Here is a 25,966-nt window from a genome sequence, read left to right as displayed (position 1 = left end):
TAACCAACTATGTTTGAAGTCGTTAGGTACTTACGAGACGCTTGAGTGGTGACACTTCGTCTTAACACGTTCACGTGAGCATCCCAATTTGTCCCTACTAACCGCTAACGCAATCTCTTCATACAAGTTAGAGGACGATCATACATGTTAAAAAAATAATCACATACCTACGTCATCATGGTAACGTCGTACATAACTAATTTGAAGATTTTACAGGTCCGGCTTTTGGCAGAAGGATGTTATGATAACACGAAAACTATAACCGATTTGGATGAAATTTCTTTATACTATACTCTAAGTTAAATGATAAGCGAGTACTTAAACAAAAAATATATTGCAAATATTGCAATACAAGTTGTAGTTTCTGAAAAATGCCTGGACAAACACGAACACTAACATAATTCGAGTACTGTACTGTACAATCCAACAATGTACCACGGGTCAAATTGATAACCAACTATGTCTGAAGTCGTTAGGTACTTACGAGACGCTTGAGTGGTGACACTTCGTCTTAACACGTTCACGTGAGCATCCCTATTTGTCCCTACTAACCGCTAACGCAATCTCTTCATACAAGTTAGAGGACGATCATACATGTTAAAAAAATAATCACATACCTACGTCATCATGGTAACGTCGTACATATATAAACTCACGCGAATTTCTCACTACCCCGAAGCACAGACTATGGATTTCTATTTGCTTCGATCCTGTTATACTTCTTTTGCTTCCTCCACATTCATCAATCGTTACACGAACGTAGAGTGGTAACGTCGTGCGTGACACGTTTTCAAAACATAAAATATGTTTAGTTTCTTATATACAGGCATTTAAAAGTCTATTAAGGGTAAAAGTTGGTCCTCTCTAGTGAGTTGCATGTAATAATACATGCACGTAATTTTCCGAGAAACCAATTAAAACTCAACCACGTTAGACAGGGACGCTAACTAATAATTCAATTTTGTCCTCAAAACTGCTTGCTCTAAGGGAAAACGCGAACGGATATTGCTGGATGTTAAGGAAACATGACAATAATTAGATCTAATTCTGGTTTTGACATAGTCACACATTCATGCACACTCAACATACACAGATCAACACATGTTCATTATTTTATATTAGCTTAGGCCGAGCCAATCGTAAGCCGGACTTTTCATATTTATAATCTTATTAACATCGCAGTGTAAAAATCGACTGTAATATTTAAATAGTCAGAAAATATAAGCAGGACGTAATGAAGGTAACAAGAAGTATGAATAAATAATTGGAATTACAGCATCGAGGAATATGAGTAAGATGACATTGAAATCTATGTCTGTTACTTTTTCAAAACATTTGCGCGATAACCGAAGTTCTAAGAAACGAAGTCACGAGTGGAAAGCTACTTAGAATAACGAATACCGTGATAAGGGAGCGTTGTAGTATGAAAGAAGATATGATGACAATTGAGAAAGCTTCACTGGAATGGCTATGGCATGTAGAGAGGTAGAATGACAGAGGATGTAAGTGAAAGAGACGAAAGAGAAAGGCGTTCAAAGTCAGGATGTTATAAATAAATGCCAGGTTAACCTGATATAAACCAGCAAGCACGATTCTGATAGAGTGACAGAAGCGAATGTGTCGTGTAGGGATCGTACGAGTAGGAAGTGAATCATTTACTCTGCCTACCACACTGGGAAATAGGCGTAATCTTACGTATGTATGTATGTTATGTAGCTGCCAAGTTTTCGTTTTCGTCCCTGACCGTGTACAGAACGTAAAAATAATACTTGAATACAAACATTTTGTTGTAAACGTAGGTATAAATATCTGAGAGGATGCTCACATGACCTCGATAAGCAATGATGTCATTCGGTAGCACAGTGCACTCTGCAAACTTTTTAATTTGAAAACATAATATACGCAATGCACAGGTCGCTCAGTTTGACTCTACATTTATTTTAAAACAAATAGTGGCCACAAATAATAATCTAAAAGTGGGAATCAAAACGACAAAAAAGCGAATATTCTCGGCGTTTATATTTCTGCGTCCGAGTTGAACTAAAAATAAAGTAATTGCTGTACAAATAGATTATTTAACATTGACCTAAAAGACTGTATGTAACCTGTAAGCGAACGTTGATAATATAAGTAAATATTAGTGATGTAACCTAGACGCCTCGTGAACTTAGTGGGTAATTTAATATTAGGTAAATCTAATCTTCTAATCGTGTGGGTTGTAAGGTGGAATACCAGCCTAATCAACCCTGGTGTCAGTGTTATTATTGAGCCGCCAGAGGCCCCTGACATGACTCATGTAACGATTACTCACTTACACAAGATACCAGAGCTACACAAACTGTATAGATTCAAACTGGACCCATTAAACTGTAAAGCTAACAAAATTAACCAGGATCCCTCCCTAGGGGTTTACTCTCCCGATCCCTCCCTCGACCTCTTGACCGGGGTTTTGACACAATATTCTCTTCCTATAAAGCAAGGAACTAAATTACGCTCGGCCGCTCATTAGACTGATAGTGGTACTTCTTCTTATCGTGTGGGTTGTGAGGTGGAATACCATGGCTCATGTAACGATTAACTTACATCAGTAAGTAGTAACCGGGACCAACGGCTTAACGTGCCTTCCGAAGCTCGGATCATCCTACTTTCGGACAATGAGGTCAGCTTGTAATGTCCTAACCAAACTAGAGATCACAAAGTGATTTTTGTGATGTGTCCCTACCGGGATTCGAACCCGGGGCGTCCGAATCGTGAGCCCAAAGCCCAAATATAAATTTTGGCTTTTATCAAAGAGTTTATCAGTTTGCGCATCTCAGACTAGTTTCTAAGCATTTGATTAGTATTATTTATCTTTGACCCAGTCAAATACCCTATTCAATCCTCTCAGCATTGAATCTACGCCCGAGCGAGCGAGGGAGTGTGAAACAAACGGATTTCACTGGACAATACAGTGTAGTTGTAACAGTTAATTAAGTATTCTCTCTTCGGTTGAATGCAGTGCCGAGAATTGTACTCGGATATAATATCTGAACCGTGTTTGTAATTAAGTACTTGAATTCAGAGGAATGCAGATTTCCTTCCCGAATCATTTTGTTATAAAGTAATATACCTATTTCTTGTTTTGGGGACGTTCAGCCGTTAGTCCAGGCTACAAGCTCTAGCGTTTTCATCAACAAGGGAAATAAGAAAAAGCGAAGACATGTGCCCTACAAGGGACGTAGCTATACAAGGTTGCTTGTCTGTTAAGTCCCATTGCTGAGCACAGGTCTCCCCTTCAACCAGAGCGGGTCCCAAACTGCCGACAATGAACCTACTTTATAACATATTTCCGCGTACGAAATATTTCGTATATATCCTGAGCGACATGTTACGAACTACTGGGGTCAAAGAGTTCACATTGCAAAAAAAGATCTAAAAAGCAATATTGCTATTTGATATTTTACCCAATACGGAAAAGTTACAAGTTTACAGCAATATGGGTTTAGATATGGTGGCCTTTTTAGACCGCCTGATATCCGTAAACTAATTATCCCTACTTGTAGGTTAGCACTAAGTGCATTTTAGGAGTAAATACTGACGACAAAACAGTGAGTAAACGCCATTATCAGTTGTTATCACTCTTATCAACTGACGCGCGATATCGCCGTTAGTCGTAAAAGTGAATTTTACAATCAGCTGGTTTTGAAATACCTTTAGTATTCATTTCGTTGAATTGTTTTTTGTCTAGCAAGAAATCGATTAGATTTCTTATTGAGATTTTTGATGTAGGTATTTTTATAGCGCTCAAAAGTGCTTAGGGAAACTCACAACGCGAGCCGGTCGTCGGCGTTATGAGGATATAGGTTGAAAAATTTGCATGGACAGGATGAGGACCCGGTAGTGTACTCAATGGTTAACACGCTCGTCCCGGCTTGTGAAGAGCTGCGGGGTTCAAATACCGTCCGAGTCAGAGTTGCATCACTTTTTCTGTGGAAAAATGTTTTACTTTTTCATATTTCAAACAGAGTATTTTCACACTTTTAGAGTTATTTTGCGTCCATTTATAAGCAAAAGTATTTACGCCCATTACGTATAATAGATAAATCTGTTGTCTAAACTTTTGCGCTTTTCTTTTAAGCAAGCACGCAAGCTACTAAAATGCCTTCTGTACCACCTGATGAAATTCTCACTAACACGCAGAGTTGGCTCGACTATGATAGACGGCGATCTCACTTCACCACCTTATGTTGGCCACTTTGGTAAAAGAAAGCTCAGTGTGGGTACTTCTAACTCCCTAATTTCAGAAGGCTGTAACTCTTTCATTTTTCAACAAATATTGATTCTGTATTCAGATTGGGATATCAATTAATTACCTATATATTTTTTACAACTATAATAGAAAACATTATTTTTGTTACTTATCAACTACTAGGGTAGATAGTTCTAGAACCTAAAGAACCAGAAAATTACTTTTTAAAATACTCAGTAGGTATTAAGAAATCATTTTCTATTTCATATGATGGAATTATTTATTTGCTGCACTCAATATGTTTCTCATTTCTTTCAAAAAGAACTTCAAAATCTGACTTTTCATTGGAAAATAAGTGGTGAAACCCTTCATTCCAATAAGCAGGCAAGTACTGTTGTCGTCTATCGGCAATGATTTCGCGGAATATTGGACTTAATATAGAAGTTATCGCGATTCATTTCTAGGAAGTTTTTTCGTAGCTGGGAATAGATAAAGGAAATGTCGGCAAAACAAACCCTCAACCTACGAATAAATAATAAGTCCCCTCAACGGATTTATATCTTGCTTAATGATTCGAAAGCTGTTACCGTAACCGGCGGTGACAGGTTACTGTATATAGGTAGGCACTGTCATCGCATCTAGATAGAATAGGACTCAAATATAATACTTATTTCAATCATGCACCCACATCCATTTACTCACACACCCTAGCACACCTATTCACATCTATACTCATCCTTATTATTAGATACGTTTTCTTTTGTTTCTTTCATGTTAAGTTTGCGTAAAAGTACTTGCGTCTTCTTTGTTATTCATGTGCGACTAAAATAGTTTTAAATTAAAAAAAAATCTCCAATATATTTACTAATTAAGCTTAAGCTAAGTCTTGTGGTACACCGGCTTCCTTCTTAAATTCTCAAATGCGCCGGTTCGCCAATGTCTTATTAATTTATCTTAAGTGCAGTTTTCACTAACACAGTTGGCTCGACCGTTATAGACGGCGATGCGGCTCACCAGCTATTACGTTGGGCTAACAGAAAGCTCGGTGAGGTGTGGGTACTTAGTTCATCGATGCGATGCGATGCGATGAATGTACTTCTGACTACCCCATTGGGATAAAGTCGTGAGCTTATGTTGTGAGTTATGTTAAGTTTAATTTGGAGACATTTGTACCAATGATCTCTTGGGTGATGGATGTCTGTAACACAAGGCTTTCAAGTACAGAATCCAGCCCCTCACAATTCTCAATTCAATTCTCAATTATTTATTGCATTCCATGTAGTATAATGGGGTGTTACATAGGCATGGGAACTGTAACATTGACCCTGTAGGGCACAGCAACGTTGAAGGGAAGAGAGGAAGTGTGTATTAAAATTAAAACTTATCATTTAAAAATTCGTCTACAGTATAATAGATCTTTTTAATTAGCATTGTTTTTAGATTATTTATAAATAAATTAGTACAAAAGGTATACAGTTGTGTACGACTTTTTATACTCAATACTGTTGTAGAAATCTTTTGTAAGGTTGAAATAAATAAATACAATTATCAAGTGGTATAAGTTGCTAACGACTACTTACATCAGTTAGTACTAACGTAGGTAGGTAAGTATAGGTAAGTAGTCGTTACATGAGCAATGTCAGTGGCCTTTGGCGACTTAATATTAACCCTGACACACGATAAGAAGAGAGAAGACTTCACTAAACTAACTCAAAAGGATTGGGTGTTTTAGTCTTCCCACTATGTCCGTGTTGTTGATTGGTGACATAATGGATCACAATGGCTAGTTGGGGTACCTATGTATTCAGTGCAGCAGTTGGACGAATGGAGGTTATGACGTCACGATGATCGCCAAGCCACTAATTGCTTGAATCAACTATAATCGCTTCGCTGTAGCTAAAAACTGTTTGCCCAGAATTCCGAGTAAACAAACCGACGTCATACTCGAAAGAAATAAAGAAGAAGAAAGAAAGTACTTCTCGACTGGACGTGGAAGGAAAACATAATACCTACTTACTGAAAATAAAATTTTAACATATCGTGGCTGACTTTGCAAAGTGAAGTATCTGCATTTTTTTGCTCAAATATTTTTTGTCTTATTGATATTAGCAAAAGGTGCAAATCAGATTCTCCAAATATTTCAGATACGTTAGCGACGTGAGCGACGATATTATATCATACATAAACTCACGCCCGTTATCCGTAATGGGGTAGGCAGAAGGCAACGTGCAGCCAGTTTTGATTGCAAGCTCATCAGGATTAACCATTAGGTTCATCATGTTAGAAACGACGCAATACCTCTGTCGGGTTTCACGACAGATGATATTTAATTAAGGTTTTTGGTACCTATTCTTATTGGAATAAGATTTAAAATTATAAACTTATTTATTTGCACATTGAACGTAATTAAATGTCTGTCGTTTTGTCTATAAAGATTATTTTTTTATTTTCATGTCCTCATTCCTATTTCATTTAGATTACATGAATACAAATATCACTATTTGCATTTGCTGATTGCAAAGACGGTACCTACTTCATTTGTCTATACTAATATTATAAAAATGTTTGTAAGTTTGTAAGATTTGCCTACTAGATTAACCTCTTAAATTATAATTAATTAATTTTTCTTAACCTTAGCAAGTACTACCTTAAACCATTTCTTCACTTACGCAAACCTAATTCCAATACAAAAAACTATCTAATTATAAATAATTATCATTATAATTATTTTAATTATTTTTGAATTTTAATCAAGAAAAACTTAATATTAAGTCAGATTTTTATCACGTTTTTCTTAAGTGTGATTTTTCATGCCAACAGAAATTTCGCGTTTTGACGTTTAGTAAATAAAAAGTATCCCTCTAACTGAAGTAAAAAAGTAACTCCTCTGCTGGACTGGGAGTAAAGAATAAACATAGAATGCGTTCAGCTGCCTATCTTCCCGTGCATGTCGTAAAAGGCGACAAAGGGACAGCGTCCTATCGAACATGATGGATCATCTGTAAGAGCGATAGGCTGATCCCCTATCATCATACGGTTCATCATTATCCACCTTAGGACTATGTATCAAAAGGGGATTCTCTTAATAAATGTTTTTGTCATAATTTTAATTATCATAATCCTTTTTGCATAACGTTTTTTAGCATAATAGTACTTTCACATAATATCATCTAGGAATACTGGTTTCTTAGGTATAACTTATTTTTGGACTAATATTTGTTGGTATAAATTGTATTCGCATATAAATAAGTATCCATAATTCTTTTTTAGAATAATAGTATTTTGTCATATTTTTTACAAGGCATAACAGTAGGTTAGGGTGCGGCGGGGGGGGCCCCTGGGCCACCCCTACGTCGCCAGCATGTTTATCTTACGTACGAAAAGTATACTGAATGATGACCAACAGCATGAAATAGTGTCAAAAAATTTAAAAATTCACAATCGTGAGCCAAATACAGCCAAGGAAAAGTAAGTTTCGAAAATATTCAAAGTTGTGCCAAAACTTTTCTTATTCGGAGTAGTCTTTATGCTTATAATATTTAAGCTTATATATCATTATTGTCATTAATTATTATGCTTATAGTAGTTATGAGTTTCAAAATAATGCTTAAAAAGTTATAACAAATTAATACTATGCGTAACTAATAATAGGACAAGTAATAGTATGCCTTGGTGCATTATTACATAAAATTTTATGAGTAAAAATAGAGAACCTATCAAAAGTGGCTGCAAATAGTTTTGTTTAATTATTTGTAGTTCTGCACACCCCTTCGGGGAATATGGGCGTGAGTTTATGTATGTATGTATGTAAATAAAAAGTAACTGATTCCACTATTTGGAAACTAGCCTATTAGCGATGGTGATTTTATGTCATCTTACGGTTCATCATATACGTAGGAGTTCGTATTCATACCAAAACTGGCCGCAAATACACACCGCGATCAGCTCTCATCATCATCATCATCATCAGCCCATTAACGTCCCCACTGCTGGGGCACGGGCCTTCCCTATGGATGGATAGGGAGATCGGGCCTTAAACCATCACGCGGGCCCAGTGCGAATTGATGGTTATTAACGACTGCTAATGCAGCCGGGACCAACGGCTTAACGTGCCTTCCGAAACACGGAGGAGCTCGAGATGAAAACTTTTTTTTGTGGTCACCCATCCTATGACCGGCCTTTGCTTTACTTCAACAATCGCAGACCGAGCGCGTTAAGCGCTGCGCCACCGAGCTCCTCTAGGATGTTTTAAAGGCCAGATCTACAGTACTCGAAACCGGCGAGCATGCATAAAGTCTATGATGAAGGTGGAGGAACCGAACGTATCAGGATCATAGTGAGTGGAATTCCGTGGTTTCTGCCTACCCCAACGTGAAATAGGCGTGTACTTATTCAGGTTATGCAGGTATGCGGCCACAATGTGTCTTCCGATTCACTTGTGGCTCTGCTCACACCTTTAAAGAGTACAGGATTGAGTTTCTAATATACAGTTGGTGATCTTCTTCTATCTTGTGGGTTGTGAGGTGGATTACCAACCTCATCAACCCTGGTGTCAGGGTTACTATTGAGCCGCCAAAGACCCCTGACATGGCTCATGTAACGACTACTTACTTACATCAGTAAGTAGTAACCGGGAACAACGGCTTAACGTGCCTTCCGAAGCACGGATCATCTTATTTTCGGACAATCTGGTGATCAGCCAGTAATGTCCTAACCAAACTAGGGACCACAATGTAATTTTTATGATATGTCCCCACTGGTAATCGAACCCGGGACCTCCGGATCGTGAGCCCAACGCTCAACCACTGGACCACAGAGGTAGTTAGTTGGTGATGAATATGATAGTGTAAATACGTACCCAATCACAGGTCGGTCGCTCGGTACCGTTAAAATTAATGGGTAAAAGGTCCTACAAGGTACGTAAAGTTGCAAGTTCTCCGACTCCCGATCCAACCGTACATAGCAATAGGTACGTCAGTTACATGACCACGCGGCCGGGCCATTCCCGTTGCACCCCAGTTACTGCAATTCATTTCACGCCCTTATGCAACGTACAGAACGAAGCGACCGTACGTCTGTCTTGTTTTCCACTCGTTACCTGCCTTTAGAACAGACATCTCGGAGACTAACTCTACATTTCTGTCTTAAATCTATAGTAATTGAAATATAATCATGGTTCAACCAAAGTTTTACTGAAAAAGGACATTTTTACCGACAATTTTGGTGCTATTTAATCAGCGTAGTTATAAAATGGTCATCTCTGTACGAAAATCTTACAACCTAGTAGGTAATTAGTTAGTAAATATTAGCGGTTCCTCGGTAGGTATTTCAGCCACACATTAGCATTGCATCTGTGTAGCATAAACAAACAATGTAAACGTCTGTTTATGAAATGTTACTCGTAACTCAGCCTTGCAGCGCTAGACTGGTGTAAACATCTTCTAGTGCCATTTTAAAATGGAAAAATCTTGTTAAAAGTGCTGAATTTATCCAACTGTTATTGATGGAGCACATCTTCACTGAAGACGAGTGTTCCTTCGATCAAAGTACCTAATTCAGGAGTTGTAGATAGATATACTGTAGCCTTTTTCAATATGGCTCCGAAAGACCTCTTTGGTTTCATGCACCTAAAATTCGAGATAGCTAAGTTGTAACCAAAGTAGGCTGTGTTACGTCCTTGCTGTCTCTCGAGCGGTTTTGAGTCGCGACGATTCCAAATTGGAAACAAAGTAGGTTGATACCTAATCGTTGTTAAATCAATAGATCCGTTCGAAATTATCAGCTTCCCCAAGTAAAACATTACTAAAACTGATTTCAATAAAGTACATGCTACAAGGAAACAAACGGACAAAAACAAACAAGCATCTACACAGACGCGGTCGGTTTACCTAATTTTAATTTATTTAAACTACAATGTCAATTTTTTCCATTTCAAATCCCCTTTTATTCCAGCACGTATTTGTAGGTAGATACATAAACTAAACCGCGATATCAATAAACCCGAATCTCTTAACATTGCTAAGATATTTTTAGTCATGGCGTAAGCCAGTTTAAATCCAACCAACAAGTGTAAACTGGACGCTCGATGATGTACAGCACAACGCACAGCAGCGGCTGGGTTCAAAAATACAACAGCCTTAAGAATTAGTTTGGGTTAAGTCGAGTATCGTTGGGAATCGACCGCGGGACGGGTAGCCACGCAAGCGCGCCGCTACTCTACCCTGACTGACAGTCACTCTCCAAATTGTTAAACAATAAATGCGCTCAGCACGTTCGCAGCACGCCGGTCTACAGCATCGCCCAGCTGACTTACCTGCTGCCAGTAGTCCTCCAGCGACAGCTTCCATTCGAAGTAGCCGGTGTCCGTCACGTCCTGTAACTCGCGGAACAGATTACCGCTCGGCAGCACGTCCATCGTTACATGTGCTGCCGCGCTTCTCCGACACAACACAAGTACTCACGCCTCGAAAGCACGCGCGACTGATTTGACCGCGTTCGCGTTCTGTCCCCGCGCCCGGCACTCCGCCCCGCTCGCCCCCGCGCGCATATCCTCGCGCACAGATTAATAACTGACAGAGACGTCACAATGAACCTTTCTCTTTTTTCGTCCTGAGACCCAGAATCCATCCTGGAACGCGTACTCGTCGGAGTGAGATTTATCGTTTTTATTTGTCACTGTCAAAATTCCAAGTGACAGAGCGATAGATATGTCGTTGAGTTAGGGGAGATCGAATTGTACTTCCCGCGTTTCTTATCCTTGCACTCCATATGATTTGAATAGTTAAGTAGAGGTTCATTAGTTTGTATACGAAACTATTTAGGTTAATTTTGTAGTTTCCTAAGTTATAGATACATTAAGAAATTCTGATTACTAAATAAAGCCAGATCTAAAACTAACAAAAACTTTTTACTTATTTTTTTTTAACTTATTTTTGGATTTTAATCAAGAAAAATGCTATAATACTCGTATGTGCGATATTTTGTCACGTTTGTCTATGACGTCACTTTTCCATACTAATTTCGTGTTTTGACGGTTAGTAAAAAATGACTGATTTGACTAGCTGGAAACTAGCCTATTGCCAGAGAACAGCCTCAAGGAAATAATTATGCGTCTTTTACTCTGTCGAGATCCAATCACAATATCTTGTTGTAAATTCTAGTTTTAACAGAATAATATGCCGATTATTCTCGTTAGATTGTTCATCCCTACACTTTGAGGTTGACTATAAGTCGGAGGCATTTCAAAGTTAGTTGCTAAGTCTGTCTGTTTAGCTTCAGAGCAGACGTCTGCTTGGTGGAACTTAGTTATATACCTTCATTTTGGTAATATGGAAACAGCTACTGCGTTGCATAAAGTTCTTGTTGCATGTTAATATTTGTGTGTCAGAGAGATTACTAGGTATGGTAAATATTATCCAGGTTAAGCACTAACAAGGCACCAACGAGGCAAGCTACCGGCAAAGACAGGATACATATTTACAGTCGAAAATCTTTCAGTTTTTAATCGAATCAAGTGAAGTTTAGATTGCATTTTCTTGTATCAATACTGCTGCGCTTCTTTGCACTTCGATAACACAAACTACGAGTATTCAAAAAAAAATTGAATTTAGAAGAAATTTACGTGTTGTAACTATGTGGGGATAATATTTCACAATCTTCAAACGATAATCAAGACAGCTGTGGATTGTCGTATTCATAACCTGTGCGGCCCTGTCTACCTCAATAGGGATAGGAGCATAACTACAGGTAGGTATGTATGTTTCTGACTGAAATTGTTGTTAAGCTCATCAACAATTTAAATTACCCCTTACGGGCTATCACTTTCAGCGTCAAAGCTTTTTGTGCTAAGAATATGTTAATTATCTTACCTAGAGCGAAATTCATATTAAAACCTGTAGAAGTAGCAGTTACTACAATTCCAAATTAATCTGGCAGCCATACAGTTTATAAAATAATCAGACCGGTTTTATATAAGTAATTATATTATGTCACAAAAATCCTTCTGATTATTTGTATCATTAACTACTTAATGTCGTCTGAGGCAAACCTCACTTCAAGAAAGTGGTAGAGCTCATGTAACGACTACAAACTTACTTAAATAAATATTAGCCGGGACTCTCAGAAACTCAGCTTTTATAATGTCATTGCAATTACAGTAAAAAATTCACAATATTTTAAAATTAATATCTGTAACTGCATTCAAATATAAACATCAGCGGTAAACAAACAAGTGTGAAAATAAATAAAACTTTTTGCTTTCTGACGCTTCAGGAAAGCTGAAAATGGAAATATATTTTGCGAGCTGAATGAATTTACTCGTGTAAATTCAAAATAACCCTCCGTTTTCAATGTTGAAATATTTGGCATCAATTGTGTTAACGTGACGCTAATTATCGAATGAAATTATTTGGCTTTACAATTGTTAAGCTTGTTACGCACCCTTAACGTATGCACATCGCTGTATAAGCATCGTCCTCAATTTCAACATGCACAAGTAAACTGCTGACGCGTGGGAACGTGTCACGTCAACGTGCCACATGACGACAGCAATCGCCACATCGAATTTCATTCCTCGTGTTCTGACATTCTTGTACCTAATATCGGACAATTATCACGTCTATAGTATTGTAATTCTTTTATAATTAAATTTATTAAATAAAGTTTGCTTTTTTTTGAATCCTCCGTTGTGACCACGCATAATTGGCGCAGTCGGTAGGATATTCGGGATCGGTTCGCGCTTCTTAGAAGATTTCCGAACATCGAAACCTGTGCTGCGTGCGACCGTTCCTGTGGCTATCAAGTCGCCGAAGCGAATATCCTGAATCTACGCGTGGCTCCAGCTGAGGTGAATCCAGACATTGATTCGTCAGAAGAAAGAAACTTGAAGAATGCTGTAAGTGTCTTGAATCTTTCAATTCCTTGCTTTCCTTAGTCCTATATAATTTTTATTTAGTTTTATTCTAATTCTTCTTTCTTATATTTTATACTGTGTGTGTTTTACATTCTCTGTATTATAGATATATATTTATGTGTAACCGATATAATAATTAATCGTAAAAATTTTTCATCCGAGAGAATCACGTAACGTTAGGGTAGGGGATAATAATAGATTATCCAGTAGGAATAATTGTATGGACGAACAAAGAGGTTTAGAAAGCACGATGGCTCACGACGACGTTGATGTCATTTACAAGTCACTCAGAATGTTGCCTGAGTTTGACGGCAACCCCCACATTTTAACCCGCTTCATTAACTTGTGTGATCAAATTGTTCTGGCTCATTTTAGGGTAGGACCGGGGCATGAATTAGCTAATCAAGCTCTTATAAATGGCATACTAAATAAAGTCACAGGGCACGCGGCTAGGTTGATCAATTCTAATGGGCTACCAGAGAACTGGAACGGGATACGGAGCGCGTTAATCAATAACTTCGCCGATCATCGCGACGAGACCGCTTTATATAATGATTTGTCTCTACAGACTCAAGGATCAAATACCCCGCAAGAGTTTTACGAGCGTTGTCGATCTTTGCTTAGCACTATAATGACATATATTAGTCTTCATGAAACTGTCACTACCACCGTTGAGGCAAAACGCACTCTATACCAAAAGCTAACTCTGCAAGCGTACTTACGCGGTTTGAAAGATCCCCTTGGGTCTAAAATTCGTTGTATGCGTCCCTCCACGCTGGAACAGGCGCTAGTGTACGTTCAAGATGAGCTGAATACCCTGTATATGCAACAGCGTAACGAAGGGGTTAGTAGGAACGGGTGGAAGGAACAAACTTTCAATGCTAATACCAACCTACCCCTAAATAACTTCGCGCAAAAATTACCTGCTTTCGGTACGCCTGGTCCATCAAGGCAGCCGATATTTAACTTACCTGGCCCCTCGCGACAACCGCCTATACAATTGCAACCTTTTCAAGCCTGGAAACCTAATATACCACCCCAATTGCAACTACCACGCGGTCCTTCTCGCACACAAATGATGTTCCGCGCCCCTCCGCCGAACTACAACCCCCAAAACAACACGTTCAGAATGCCGCCTAGGCCACAACCGCAGCAATTCTCTAACTTTAATGCTGCGCGCCCGATGAGCGGTGTAAGTCATTACACCCCTAAGGTTTTACCCCCTACGGGTGCTGGCGGACATGACTGGAGGAAATTCGGTAACCCGCCTCCGAGCAATTATTTCAAGACGCGTGAGATGAATTTTAACGAGATGTGTGATTATGGCTATGAAGCTCATTACGACTACGACTACAACTATGACTATCCTGAGTACTACCAACAAGATTATTCGAACCATGAACAGTACCCAGTTTATTACTACGACAATGAACAGTATCCTCATGCAGACACCCAAGTAGTTGAGAGTGTAGCTCCAAATTCCTCCTGCAAGGATGAAAATTTTCAGGAGAGTGCCAAATCAGAAAAGCCAAAATAGAGGTCAACTTTCATATTCAGAGGCAACTCGGCTACATACAAATTAGCAATCCCCCTTTAAAATTTCTAATCGATACAGGAGCTAATCAGTCATTCATTAGTCCACAAGCAGTTGAAAAATATTTTAATCACATACCCCTAAATTACGACCCTTTCGAAGTAACAAATGTACACGCAACAAGTAAGAATGACTACTCTATAACTCTACCATGCTTTCCTGAGTTTAAGGAACAGGGTGACATCACCCTATTCGTATATAATTTCCATAACTATTTTGACGGCCTTCTAGGATTTGATTTACTTGACATATGGGACTCTAATATAGATCTTAAAAGCAAAATGTTAACAACCCGCAACTCTAAAATCCCAATACAAATGTACGATTCCCGAAACACTAATTTATATGAAGAAATAATTCCTGCTCAATCATCTAAATTAGCTAGACTGCCTATAAATAGTCAAAACGGGGATGTATTAATTACCAGCCAAACAATATGCAACTGCCTCATCTCAGAGTGCCTAACTGAAGTAAAAAATAATCGTGGTTGGGTAGAGGTTACAAATACCTCATCTAATGACGTCATATTTTCTATGGATCGTCCGGTTTCAGCTGAAATATTCAACACAGAATGTGAAACTACTGAAATCTGCTCAGATCGCGTTGAAAAAGTATTGTCACGACTTCGTACTGAACATCTTAACGCGGAAGAAGTCGCTAACCTACGTAATCTTTGTGCACAGTACGCTGATGTGTTTTATCTTGATGGCGAACATTTAACATTCACCAATAAGATAAAACATAAAATAAAAACGACAGATGAAATTCCAGTGCACACGAAAACCTACAGATATCCCTATATCCATAGACAGGAAGTCAGAGATCAGATAGGGAAAATGCTTGATCAGAACATTATAAGACCTTCAGATTCTGCCTGGAGCTCTCCTATTTGGATAGTACCCAAAAAGGCTGACGCTTCCGGTAAAGTGAAATGGCGCCTTGTTGTGGATTTTAGGAAGGTTAACGAGAAAACTATCGACGATAAATATCCGATACCCAATATCTCAGACGTACTAGACAAACTCGGCAAGTGTCAATACTTCACCACCCTTGACCTAGCAAGTGGCTTTTACCAGGTGGAGATGGACCCCAACGACATCCACAAAACCGGATTCAATGTCGAAAATGGGCATTATGAGTTTCTCAGAATGCCCATGGGCCTAAAAAACTCACCATCAACCTTTCAAAGGGTAATGGACAATGTTTTAAAAGATCTCCAAAACGAAGTATGCCTAGTATATCTCGACGATATAATCGTCTTCAGTACCTCCCTTCAGGAGCATATAATAAACTTGGAAAAGGTGTTTAAGAAATTACGAGAATCTAACTTCAAAATCCAGATGGATAAGTCTGAATTTCTGAAGTTGGAAACCGAATTCTTAGGTCATGTCATCTGCGGAGATGGTGTTAAACCAAATCCTAACAAAATTACAGCCATTAAAAACTACCCCCTTCCCAAGACACCAACCGAAATAAAACGTTTCCTTGGATTACTGGGATATTATAGGAAATTCATCCCTGATTTTGCACGCCTCACAAAACCACTTACTCAGTGCCTAAAGAAAGGATCTAAAATAACTCTAGATCAACCCTATATCAACTGTTTCGAACACTGTAAGACATTGCTTACCAATGATCCCGTACTGCAATACCCGGATTTCACAAAGGAATTTCTATTAACAACGGACGCGTCTAATGTGGCCATAGGAGCAGTATTGTCACAGGGTGCAATAGGGTCCGACAAACCAATTGCATATGCCTCCAGGACTCTTAATTCCAGCGAATCAAATTACAGTACCATCGAGAAGGAGCTCTTAGCCATTGTATGGGCTACCAAATACTTTAGACCGTATTTGTTTGGTCGTAAGTTTAAGATCATTACAGACCACAAGCCACTACAATGGATAATGAACCTTAAAGAGCCCAACTCACGGCTTACTAGGTGGCGCCTAAAGCTTAGCGAATACGACTACACTGTAGTATATAAGCAAGGCAAATGCAATACTAATGCAGATGCCTTGTCTCGTATTGAGATTAATAACGATGAGCTAAGTTCTATCATAGTTAATCCATCGGAAAAACCACCTTCTTTAAATGACTCTAGAACTCTAACCGCTCCAAATTCTGCGGGTGAATCCAGGACTATGACTGTTCATACCGACAATGAAAACCCCATATTAGAGGTTCCGATTACGGATGAACCCCTAAATAAATTTACTAAACAAATCATACTTACCGTAGTAGGCGACATTAAAGGGAGAACCACTGTAACGAAACCATTCGAGACTCATACGCGGACGTCTATTCAATTGTCACAATCTAACCTCGAGGATGACGTCATTAGTGCGATTAAAGAGTACGTTCACCCAAAAATTAAGACAGGTCTAATAATTAATCCACCCGAAGAAATGTATACAATAATTCCCATAATACAGGGCGCATTCAAAAACTCGGCGATGAATTTATGGTTAACCAAAAATGAACTAGAAAATGTTAGGGAATACTTAAGACAGCAAGAGATCATTAACAAATACCACGACGGCAAAACCAACCATCGTGGTATCACCGAATGCTACCTGGCTTTGTCTCACAAGTACTATTGGCCGAAAATGCGCGAGCATATCACAAAATTTATAAATGAATGTACAATCTGTGGTCAGGCGAAGTATGATCGGAACCCTATAAAACAAAAATTTCAATTGGTTCCACCCGCTAGCAAACCTTTTGAATTGGTCCACTTAGATCTTCTTACCATACAGTGTGAAAAATATTTAACGATTGTAGACGCTTTTTCAAAGTACGCTCAAGCTTATTATTTAAGGGACGGAACAGCAATCAGCGTAGTTCAGGCACTACTTAAATTTTGTACACATCATGGTATACCTATAACTATAGTGACTGATAACGGTCCTGAATTTAGTAACCAACTCTTTGCAGAATTTACAAGGCTCCACAAGATACAGCACCATAGAGTAGCACCCCATACACCCAATGAAAATGGCATTGTTGAGAGGTTCCACTCAACAATACTGGAACACCTTAGAATTCTAAAACTCGAACAAAAAAATAATTCCGTAGTCAATTTAATGTCTTATGCAATACTAGCCTATAACAATACCATACATAGTTTTACGAAGTGTAAACCGATTGAAGTAGTTACAGGACATTTCGACCCTCGTGACCCCTTCGACATAGATCTCTCCACGCACCTGTTACAGCAGTACATGACAGACCACAAGCTTAGAATGATTAAAGCTTACGATTTAATTCAGGATTCATGCACGACCCTACGTAAAGACTTGACAGATTCCCGAAATAAGAATAGACAGACCGAAGTGGAGTATTCACCCGAGCAACAGATTTTCATACGTAATCCAGTCGCTACCCGACAAAAAATAGCCCCTAGATATACCAAGGACATAGTAATGGCGGATCTCCCGATTCACATATATACAAGGAAAAAGAAAGGCCCAATAGCGAAATCCCGTCTAAAAAGAGTTCCTAAAAGTGCCCAATTGTTGCAGGACTCTCCTGGTACTTCATCTACTTCTGCAGCCGGCGTTAATGCAGGAAATAATCCTTGAAAACCTTAGCAATGGTCCAGGTGTATTACCCTTCAATTTAGGCCCCACTAGAATCATTTCCCACTATCACTCTTTTGTGCAACATATAAACTTACAGGACCTTCAAAGTAAAATTTATGAAATAATTAACCAAATAGATAATTTCAGCCCCGAGCTTAATAATAGAACTTCATCCCTATTCGAACCCCACATAGCCTACCTAGAACTTAAACTCCATAAAGTACTTGAGCATTTACAAACTTTTGAATCGAATCGTATAAAAAGAGGTCTCGTGGATGGTCTAGGCTCGGTAATAAAGAGTATAACCGGCAATCTTGATTACGCGGATGCCTTACATTATGATAGAGCTATAAAATCGTTACAAAATAAAGAAAATGAGTTAATAACTGAATTCAACAGCCATGTTAGTTTAACTAAAAATTGGACGTCTCAGTATTCAAAAATAATCGATAGTGTTGTAGCCAATCAGAATCAAATTCAAACATTAATGAACAAAATTAGTCAAAGTATAGCAACCAAAGAAAATGATCTGGTAAAATACGCACATCTTGCACAAGCACTCGTTATTTTAGGTGATAATGTAGATTCTATATCATCAGAAATAACAAAATTACAAAACATATTAGCTTTTATTAAAACTTCAACCACTCACCATTCCGTTATAGGTATAAAAGAAATAAAGTCTATGATTAACAAGCTACATAACTTATACGGCAAACAAAGTATAATCGATCTAGATATCAGAGAGTATTACGATATTATGAAATTAGGCTCTTATTACTCAAAGGATGAGATTGTTATAATATATAAATTCCCGATTATTCTATCTCAAGTATATAATCTTTATAAATTATCTATCGTACCCAATAAAGATCATGAAATCCTTATACCCCGCTCTCCATTCCTTGCAATATACCTGAAAGATTTCAAGTACCTACAAGCGGAATGCCCGAGGACAAGCAAGGGATACCTGTGTGAAGAGGATAAGAAACTGCAACGCCGCACACCTCAGGACTGTATTCACCAACTCATCACTACCCAGCAAATAACTGTAACATGCATACCGACCACAGTCTCACTAGAAAATTCAGCATTCGAGAAACTTGACGACAAACATTATACTGCCAACTTCCCTACCTCAACAAATGTGCACCTATCCTGCGGACAAGATTTACACAAGACACTTCAGGGCAGCTATCTCATCATCATCCCTCATCGATGTTACGTCGAGACAACAGAATTTGTGATTTCAAATACCAAGGATCGTCTGAAAGGTCAAGCAATGCAAATTATGGACTTGCCTAAAGAAACCACGGGGACGCAACAAACCCCATCATTCAAGTTAAAATCAATCAACCTGGACCAATTACATAAAGTCAACTCCAAAATAACTCAGCAACCACTTGTGAAACCCTACAGGGACAACGGTTACAGCCTTTATCACACTACTTTACCAATGTACGTTGTGATAATAAGTGCATGCGCACTCATTAGCTGCTTAGCATATCGCAAGTACCATCTGAAACAAGACAAAAGCAAGCAAGAAAACTTTGAAGAAATCGAACTGCAGCCGCAACCAATTTACGCCATCCCAAGGGTTGGCTCGGATCATCCCCCAGCTCAATTTACGACGAAAGTCTTCAATACTCGCTGTTCTACGGGGGGAGGTGTTACGCACCCTTAACGTATGCACATCGCTGTATAAGCATCGTCCTCAATTTCAACATGCACAAGTAAACTGCTGACGCGTGGGAACGTGTCACGTCAACGTGCCACATGACGACAGCAATCGCCACATCGAATTTCATTCCTCGTGTTCTGACATTCTTGTACCTAATATCGGACAATTATCACGTCTATAGTATTGTAATTCTTTTATAATTAAATTTATTAAATAAAGTTTGCTTTTTTTTGAATCCTCCGTTGTGACCACGCATAATTAGCTTACACCATAGACAAAACATAAACATACTTTTATAAGAGTAATAATCAAATCAAAATTTAACAAAAACAAGAAATTGATACCTTTCTCAAATAACCCAACAGGAGCAACCATATCATTAAATAATGTGCCTATTACACTTGAAGCGTTGTCGCGTTGCACAGCCAGGTAAATTTTTTGGACCAGGAATGATCTCGAGCGGGGATCGCATTCTGTTTCCCTGAGACGCCGACCCAAGTCTCTGATAAAGGTCACTGTATCGATTCCCCATGGACTTGCGGTCTCGACAACCAGCGGAACGGAATTACTGCATTTCATGCGTTTTAGCCGAGCCGCAGTTTCCGCTACTGTCCCATCTGATGCAGCATAAGTACATACAAAAGTTATATCTCACAATAAGTATTCGACTCCTTTGCCAGGGTAAGGCCATCAGGTCTTTACCATCTACGCTACTAGACTCGGGGGCTCCAAAATACATGGTATATTTACTGATACCAAAGCACGGCGTACTACATCATTTACAGCGTGGTGCGTTGATTTTTTGTTCGCTGATCGCACGCAGCTTAGATTGTGATAGGTGGTACTTAATCTGTTGTGCAAGATAGCACAACATTTTATACAAATTTATCATAATTATATCCTTCTTTTGACATTGATTTTTACTCCTTTACTGTTTTTGAATTTTGATATTGGACTTTGTCTTTTGGCTTCTTGAATATAATTATATTGTTTTTGTAAGCAAACCAGGGTTTTATTAGTAGATTACTAATACTAGCTACTTTTTTTTTGTTTTATATTATATTTGTTTTATCTTATTTTTTATGGAATTTATGAAATTATCTGGAGTCTATCAGAAAGGTTCCTTCTCTGGACTCTTCCACTTTTCTTGATCTTCTCTTTATGTGGGTATGGAATATTATTATGAACGTGATGTGTATGAGATGAACGTGTCCCGAGTAGTGTGAGAGAGAAAGAAGGGGAAAGAAGATACCGTCGGTTAGAGAAGAAGCGAGGATGTCTATATTTATATCTATATTTTTTCTATGTTTTTTTTTGTGGCAAATTAAGAATACCACGAGTCATTTTTATTTAACTTCACCGCTCTACATGTATTGCGTGTATTAAACTGTACCAATTTTTTTATATGTACTTAAGTTTTATCATTGTTTGTAAATGATACCTACCTAGTTATGTATCGTATACTAGGAGGTAAATCTCATGTCTTTTCTCTTTGTGACTGATAGATACTAAACCGTTTTAAAAATATCCTATTTTTACAAGTTTCCTTTCAAGCCGTCAAATCGTCTCCTTGAAAACGATATTTTTTATGTATTTTTAGATTTTTTCAGTATAAATACAAGTGAAGTAAAACTAATAATAATTATAAAAAAATGAGATGAAGTTTGTTCCTCTTCTCAAGTTACGTTATAATTTATAAATACATTGACGGAGCGAATGGCTGTACTTTATTATGTCAGAACAGCCATTATGACATGTCGTTAGTTTAATTACTAGCATGGTGCACCATCTCGAATTCATACTGACTATATGGCGTGATTATCGACTGCCGTTCGTTAGTCACTACATTTGATCTTTCATTAAATCATTTGTGATTGAGGTGTGCTTTGTGTGATGTTGTTTATCTCTATACTTTGAAACCTTTACCTGACTTGCAGCCTCTACCTACGTGATAAGGATGTTTTATTGATTTCAGTTTTAGAAGAAGTATATTTTTAAATAAGAAATAAATATAAATCCAGTTAGGTACATCTAAGTAGGTATATTATATTTAATGTATTTAACTCTTAATTTTGAAAATACACCTAATGAAAAGAAAATAATCTGATCGTCTATCAAAAATAACACTTACATCATAGCATTAACAAACAAACAAATAAAGAGTTTTTTTTTTGTAAGTGCTATAGCAAAAAAGAATACACTTGCATAGCATGATGCTTAGATCGGATTGGCACAATTCTCTCTCTCTCCGTGTTTCGGTAGGCACGTTAAGCTGCTGGTCTCGGTTACTACTTACTGATGTAAGTAAGTAGTCGTTACATGAGCCATGTCAGGGGCCTTTGGCGGCTCAATAGTGACCCTGACACCAGGGTTGATGAGGTTGGTAATGCACCTCACAAGCCATACGAGAGAAGAAGAAGAAGGCACTATTCTGGCTTTTTGTCCTGCTGTCAAATTCTGCTTCCAAGAACAATATTAAATAACTCTCTTTTTGTTTGGCCGCAGACGGGTAAAAAAAACCTGTCTTGCGGCCTCTGAATGGTAGGCTACACTGCGCGCGCGTACGCGACGCCGGTTCAGGTATGCGCGACCGTTAGCGCTCACCCGCCGTATCGCGCCATTCATACTCGCGGCGCAAGATTCATGCCCCGCACTTCCGGGGTAAACGGTGGGAATCGGGAATATGATACCGGGAGAATCTCTCCGACGACAAATAGCAGCTAACCATCATAAATATAAAGATATCTAATGTGTCCATAACTCAGACTCTTTCTTGCTTGACAGGTATAAATACTACCCTGTGATTGGCTGAAACTGACAGCTTCTGCCAATTCATTGAAATTTTAGCCAATCACAGGACAGGATTGTAATATCAACAATTCAAGATTAAAACTGAGTAACAGGGACACCCAGGACCCTAGGACAGCATTCAGCGCTCCCCATATGTCCATTGGGATCAAAACTACCGGAGTAAGGAGAAATCACGTAAAACAAAAAGGAAACGTCTAACCTTAATTAAGTCTTTAATCATATAATATTATTTTATAGGTAATAACAGCTCCCTTATACCTACTTATACGTATGCGCAATTCTTGGACTAATAAAGAACCCCGATAAGACCAATTGGTCAAGAATTCTAGTCACAACCGCCTATTTTTCTAAAACTTAGTAGGTATGTATTACAATTTATCAATCAATGTTAATAATTGCGAAGACACTGGTGAAAAACTAGTAAGTATAAAAAAAAAAAAAACATTTTGGCGATTGGCACACTATTTATATTTAGGGCTCAAACATTATTTTTTACGTTAAGTACAACACAGTACGTACAAAGGTATTTAATAATCTGTGGTAGAGCTACGAATAGCTGACAAAGATTATAATGACTAGACTTAAAAACTTAAGCCTCTCAGAGACACCTGAATGTTATTGAATTATCTCTCTCACACATATTTTGAATTGCGCCTTGCGTTTATGAAAGGAATGCAGAGCAGAATTCACTTTGAGTGTGCGGCTTTGACTTTTGGATATTTTATCAAGCGGATGGGAAAGCTGAAAACATATGCGAAGGTTAGTAGAATTACATGTTTATATTATTTGTATATTTAGGTACTTAAATATTAACTAAAATGGCAGTCAATCTATGTATTTAGAGTCCAATACGCAATACAATTATTATGGGCGATTAGCTAAGTTACAAGTTGCCTGTACTAGTCTGGTTTTTCCTTTTGGTTGTGAGGTTTCTTTTGCAAAAAACTGGACCTGTCAAATGTTCATTTAAGGTAAGTGGACCCCGTGAATACGGGAAAACATTCGGGAGATGATGGGATTAAACAAGTTCCAAGGAGTTTCCATCGCGATTCATTAGCGTAGTAACTCGCACGAATCGAGATGTCTCTCTCGCAGATTCGCATAGGCGAGATACGAGAGGTGTTTATTTAATTCGGACTGGATTTACTAAGCCTATGTTATTATTGCACGAACAAGTTGTAACAGCAATTAGGCTAACCCCTTTCGTTAGCTTTGCACCCTACATAAGTAGGTAATAAATACTCCTTGACCTGAAGAAGACACAATTTATCACTCAGTCTGATTTTGTGACTTGTTCGAAATCTTACGCAGTTAAACCTTCTATGTTTTATTTTTCTATAATCTCAGTACAGCGGAGAAGTATCAAACAAAAATAATAAAAAGAACACAATAATAAAAAAGTCTTGAAAGATTGTTTATTTAAAATGCCCAGTGCTCCATACTAAACTAGGTATTTTAGTTTGCTTCATTAACTAACTTTGATTGTCTTCCGACGCAGCACGGGCAAATTAATTTCTCACTTTTCTATTCAAAAGAAAATTATAGTTCAATTACTTGGCACAAACAATCCGAGGCAAAAGTTGGTTGAAGGAAGCGAGAAAATGAGGGAACGCTCCCGACACGCAGCCTACCGCTACACTTTTTGAAAAAAAAAAAATAAATAAAAAAAATGCAATAACAATCACTCAAATTCAAATTCAAATTCAAAAATATCTTTATTCAGTAGGTAGCATAGTTACACTTTGAATCGTCAATTTTTACATAACGTCTCATCCGCCTAAAACTACTGTAGCTTCTCACAACCTGTTGTATGGGACATACCTAATAGTCTACCATTTATGGTCAGTCACATCTCTAGCGCGAGCAAGCCAACGCGTCTCAATGTTTGGATCTTGTAATTAAATTAATATCCTAAGTAATACAGTTCATTCAATTGTTTGTGTGGGGTTTTATTGAAATTACCAGCGCTCCCTACATAATGGTCCTTCGTCGTCGTTGCAAGGTCCAAGGTTGAGCAGCTTTCCGCGTCGCGAGTGTGGCTCACAAAAATTTTCATCCGCCATTAAAATTCTCTACGTGAGAAATGTGTCTCTATTGACAAAATCGTGGACTGTTAAGTCGCGTTAAAGTAATTTTTATTACGAAAAGTGCAGTGGTTGCCCGATGATGCTATAATCGTCTTAATAAACTCTGTCACGTCGTCGCTGTTAAGTGATATTTTAAATCTCTACGTCAGAAAACAAGCGTGAACTGTTAAGTTGCGTTTGCCAATTAGTGCAATGAACGTTGCTGTTAAGTGACTTTAAAGTTCATAAAAGTGCATTTAATTAATAATTCAAAACAATTTATTTGTTTATTTTCCATTTTTCATGGTTGTGGTGCGATGCTATAATCGCACGAACGGAGAACTTTGTCGTGAACTTTGTGTACAAACCAACTTTTCATGCAAAGGATGCTGCTATAAGTGTCAATTTAATCTTCGTGTATTATTTAATTTCGTCTTCGTGTTGAAGACTAAAAAGTGCGGATTGAAAACAATTAAAATAAATAATTAAATTCTCGAACTTCTAGTTGTCGCCGAGAGTGTGAACGCGCCTGAACGCATCGTGGTGCACCATAGACACAATATTGACATCGACGCCCGCGCTCACCGCGCAGCTCCGCGTGTGCGCATCGCACCCCGCAGATGTTAGAGGGGGACTGGGGGACGAACGCGGAAGCAGCCAACGCCCAGTTGATGCCATCTTGTCATTCTTGTTATCATCACTGATAGCGTGAAATTCGTTCACAACGCATATTTTTATTTTTCAATTTAAAGCTGTTTTACAGTGTTGTTTTGTACAAATATTTTTAATTTAACTCACAACTATGGAGTTAAACAAATTGATCGCCGCCCGAGGCGTTGCTAAAGCAACAATTACGAGGCTTTTTAATCTCTGCCAAGATGGGATGGCTCTGGAAAAATTGAAACCCAGTGAATGCGAAGTTCGAAAAAAGAGGCTTATCCAGGTATTTCAGGAGTACTGTGACACTAATCTGAACATTTCAGTTTTAGACCAGAGTAGCGCAGAGGACATCGCCAAGTACGAAGAGCTGTACTTGTCAACGCTGGCTATATTTGAAGAGGCCTTACTACCTCAGGCTTCAGGTAAATGCA

The 25,966-nt window shown here is 38.3% G+C and overlaps 1 protein-coding gene across 1 annotated transcript in view; it reads right to left on the bottom strand.

Annotated features, from left to right (window-relative positions):
- The window catches only part of LOC126380154 (Krueppel-like factor 7), a 149,605-nt gene extending 138,909 nt beyond the window's left edge, over positions 1-10,696 (bottom strand). The window contains exon 1 of the mRNA XM_050029414.1: positions 10,542-10,696. Coding sequence (XP_049885371.1) covers positions 10,542-10,643 — 102 coding nt within the window. The 5' untranslated portion in view covers positions 10,644-10,696. The remainder of the gene's footprint in view (positions 1-10,541) is intronic.
- Positions 10,697-25,966: the final 15,270 nt, after the last annotated feature.

Source organism: Pectinophora gossypiella, chromosome Z (genome assembly GCF_024362695.1).
Source record: "Pectinophora gossypiella chromosome Z, ilPecGoss1.1, whole genome shotgun sequence".
Taxonomy (NCBI): domain Eukaryota; kingdom Metazoa; phylum Arthropoda; class Insecta; order Lepidoptera; family Gelechiidae; genus Pectinophora; species Pectinophora gossypiella.
The sequence above is the reverse complement of the archived record's forward strand: the minus strand, read 5'-3'. Positions and strand labels throughout refer to the sequence as shown.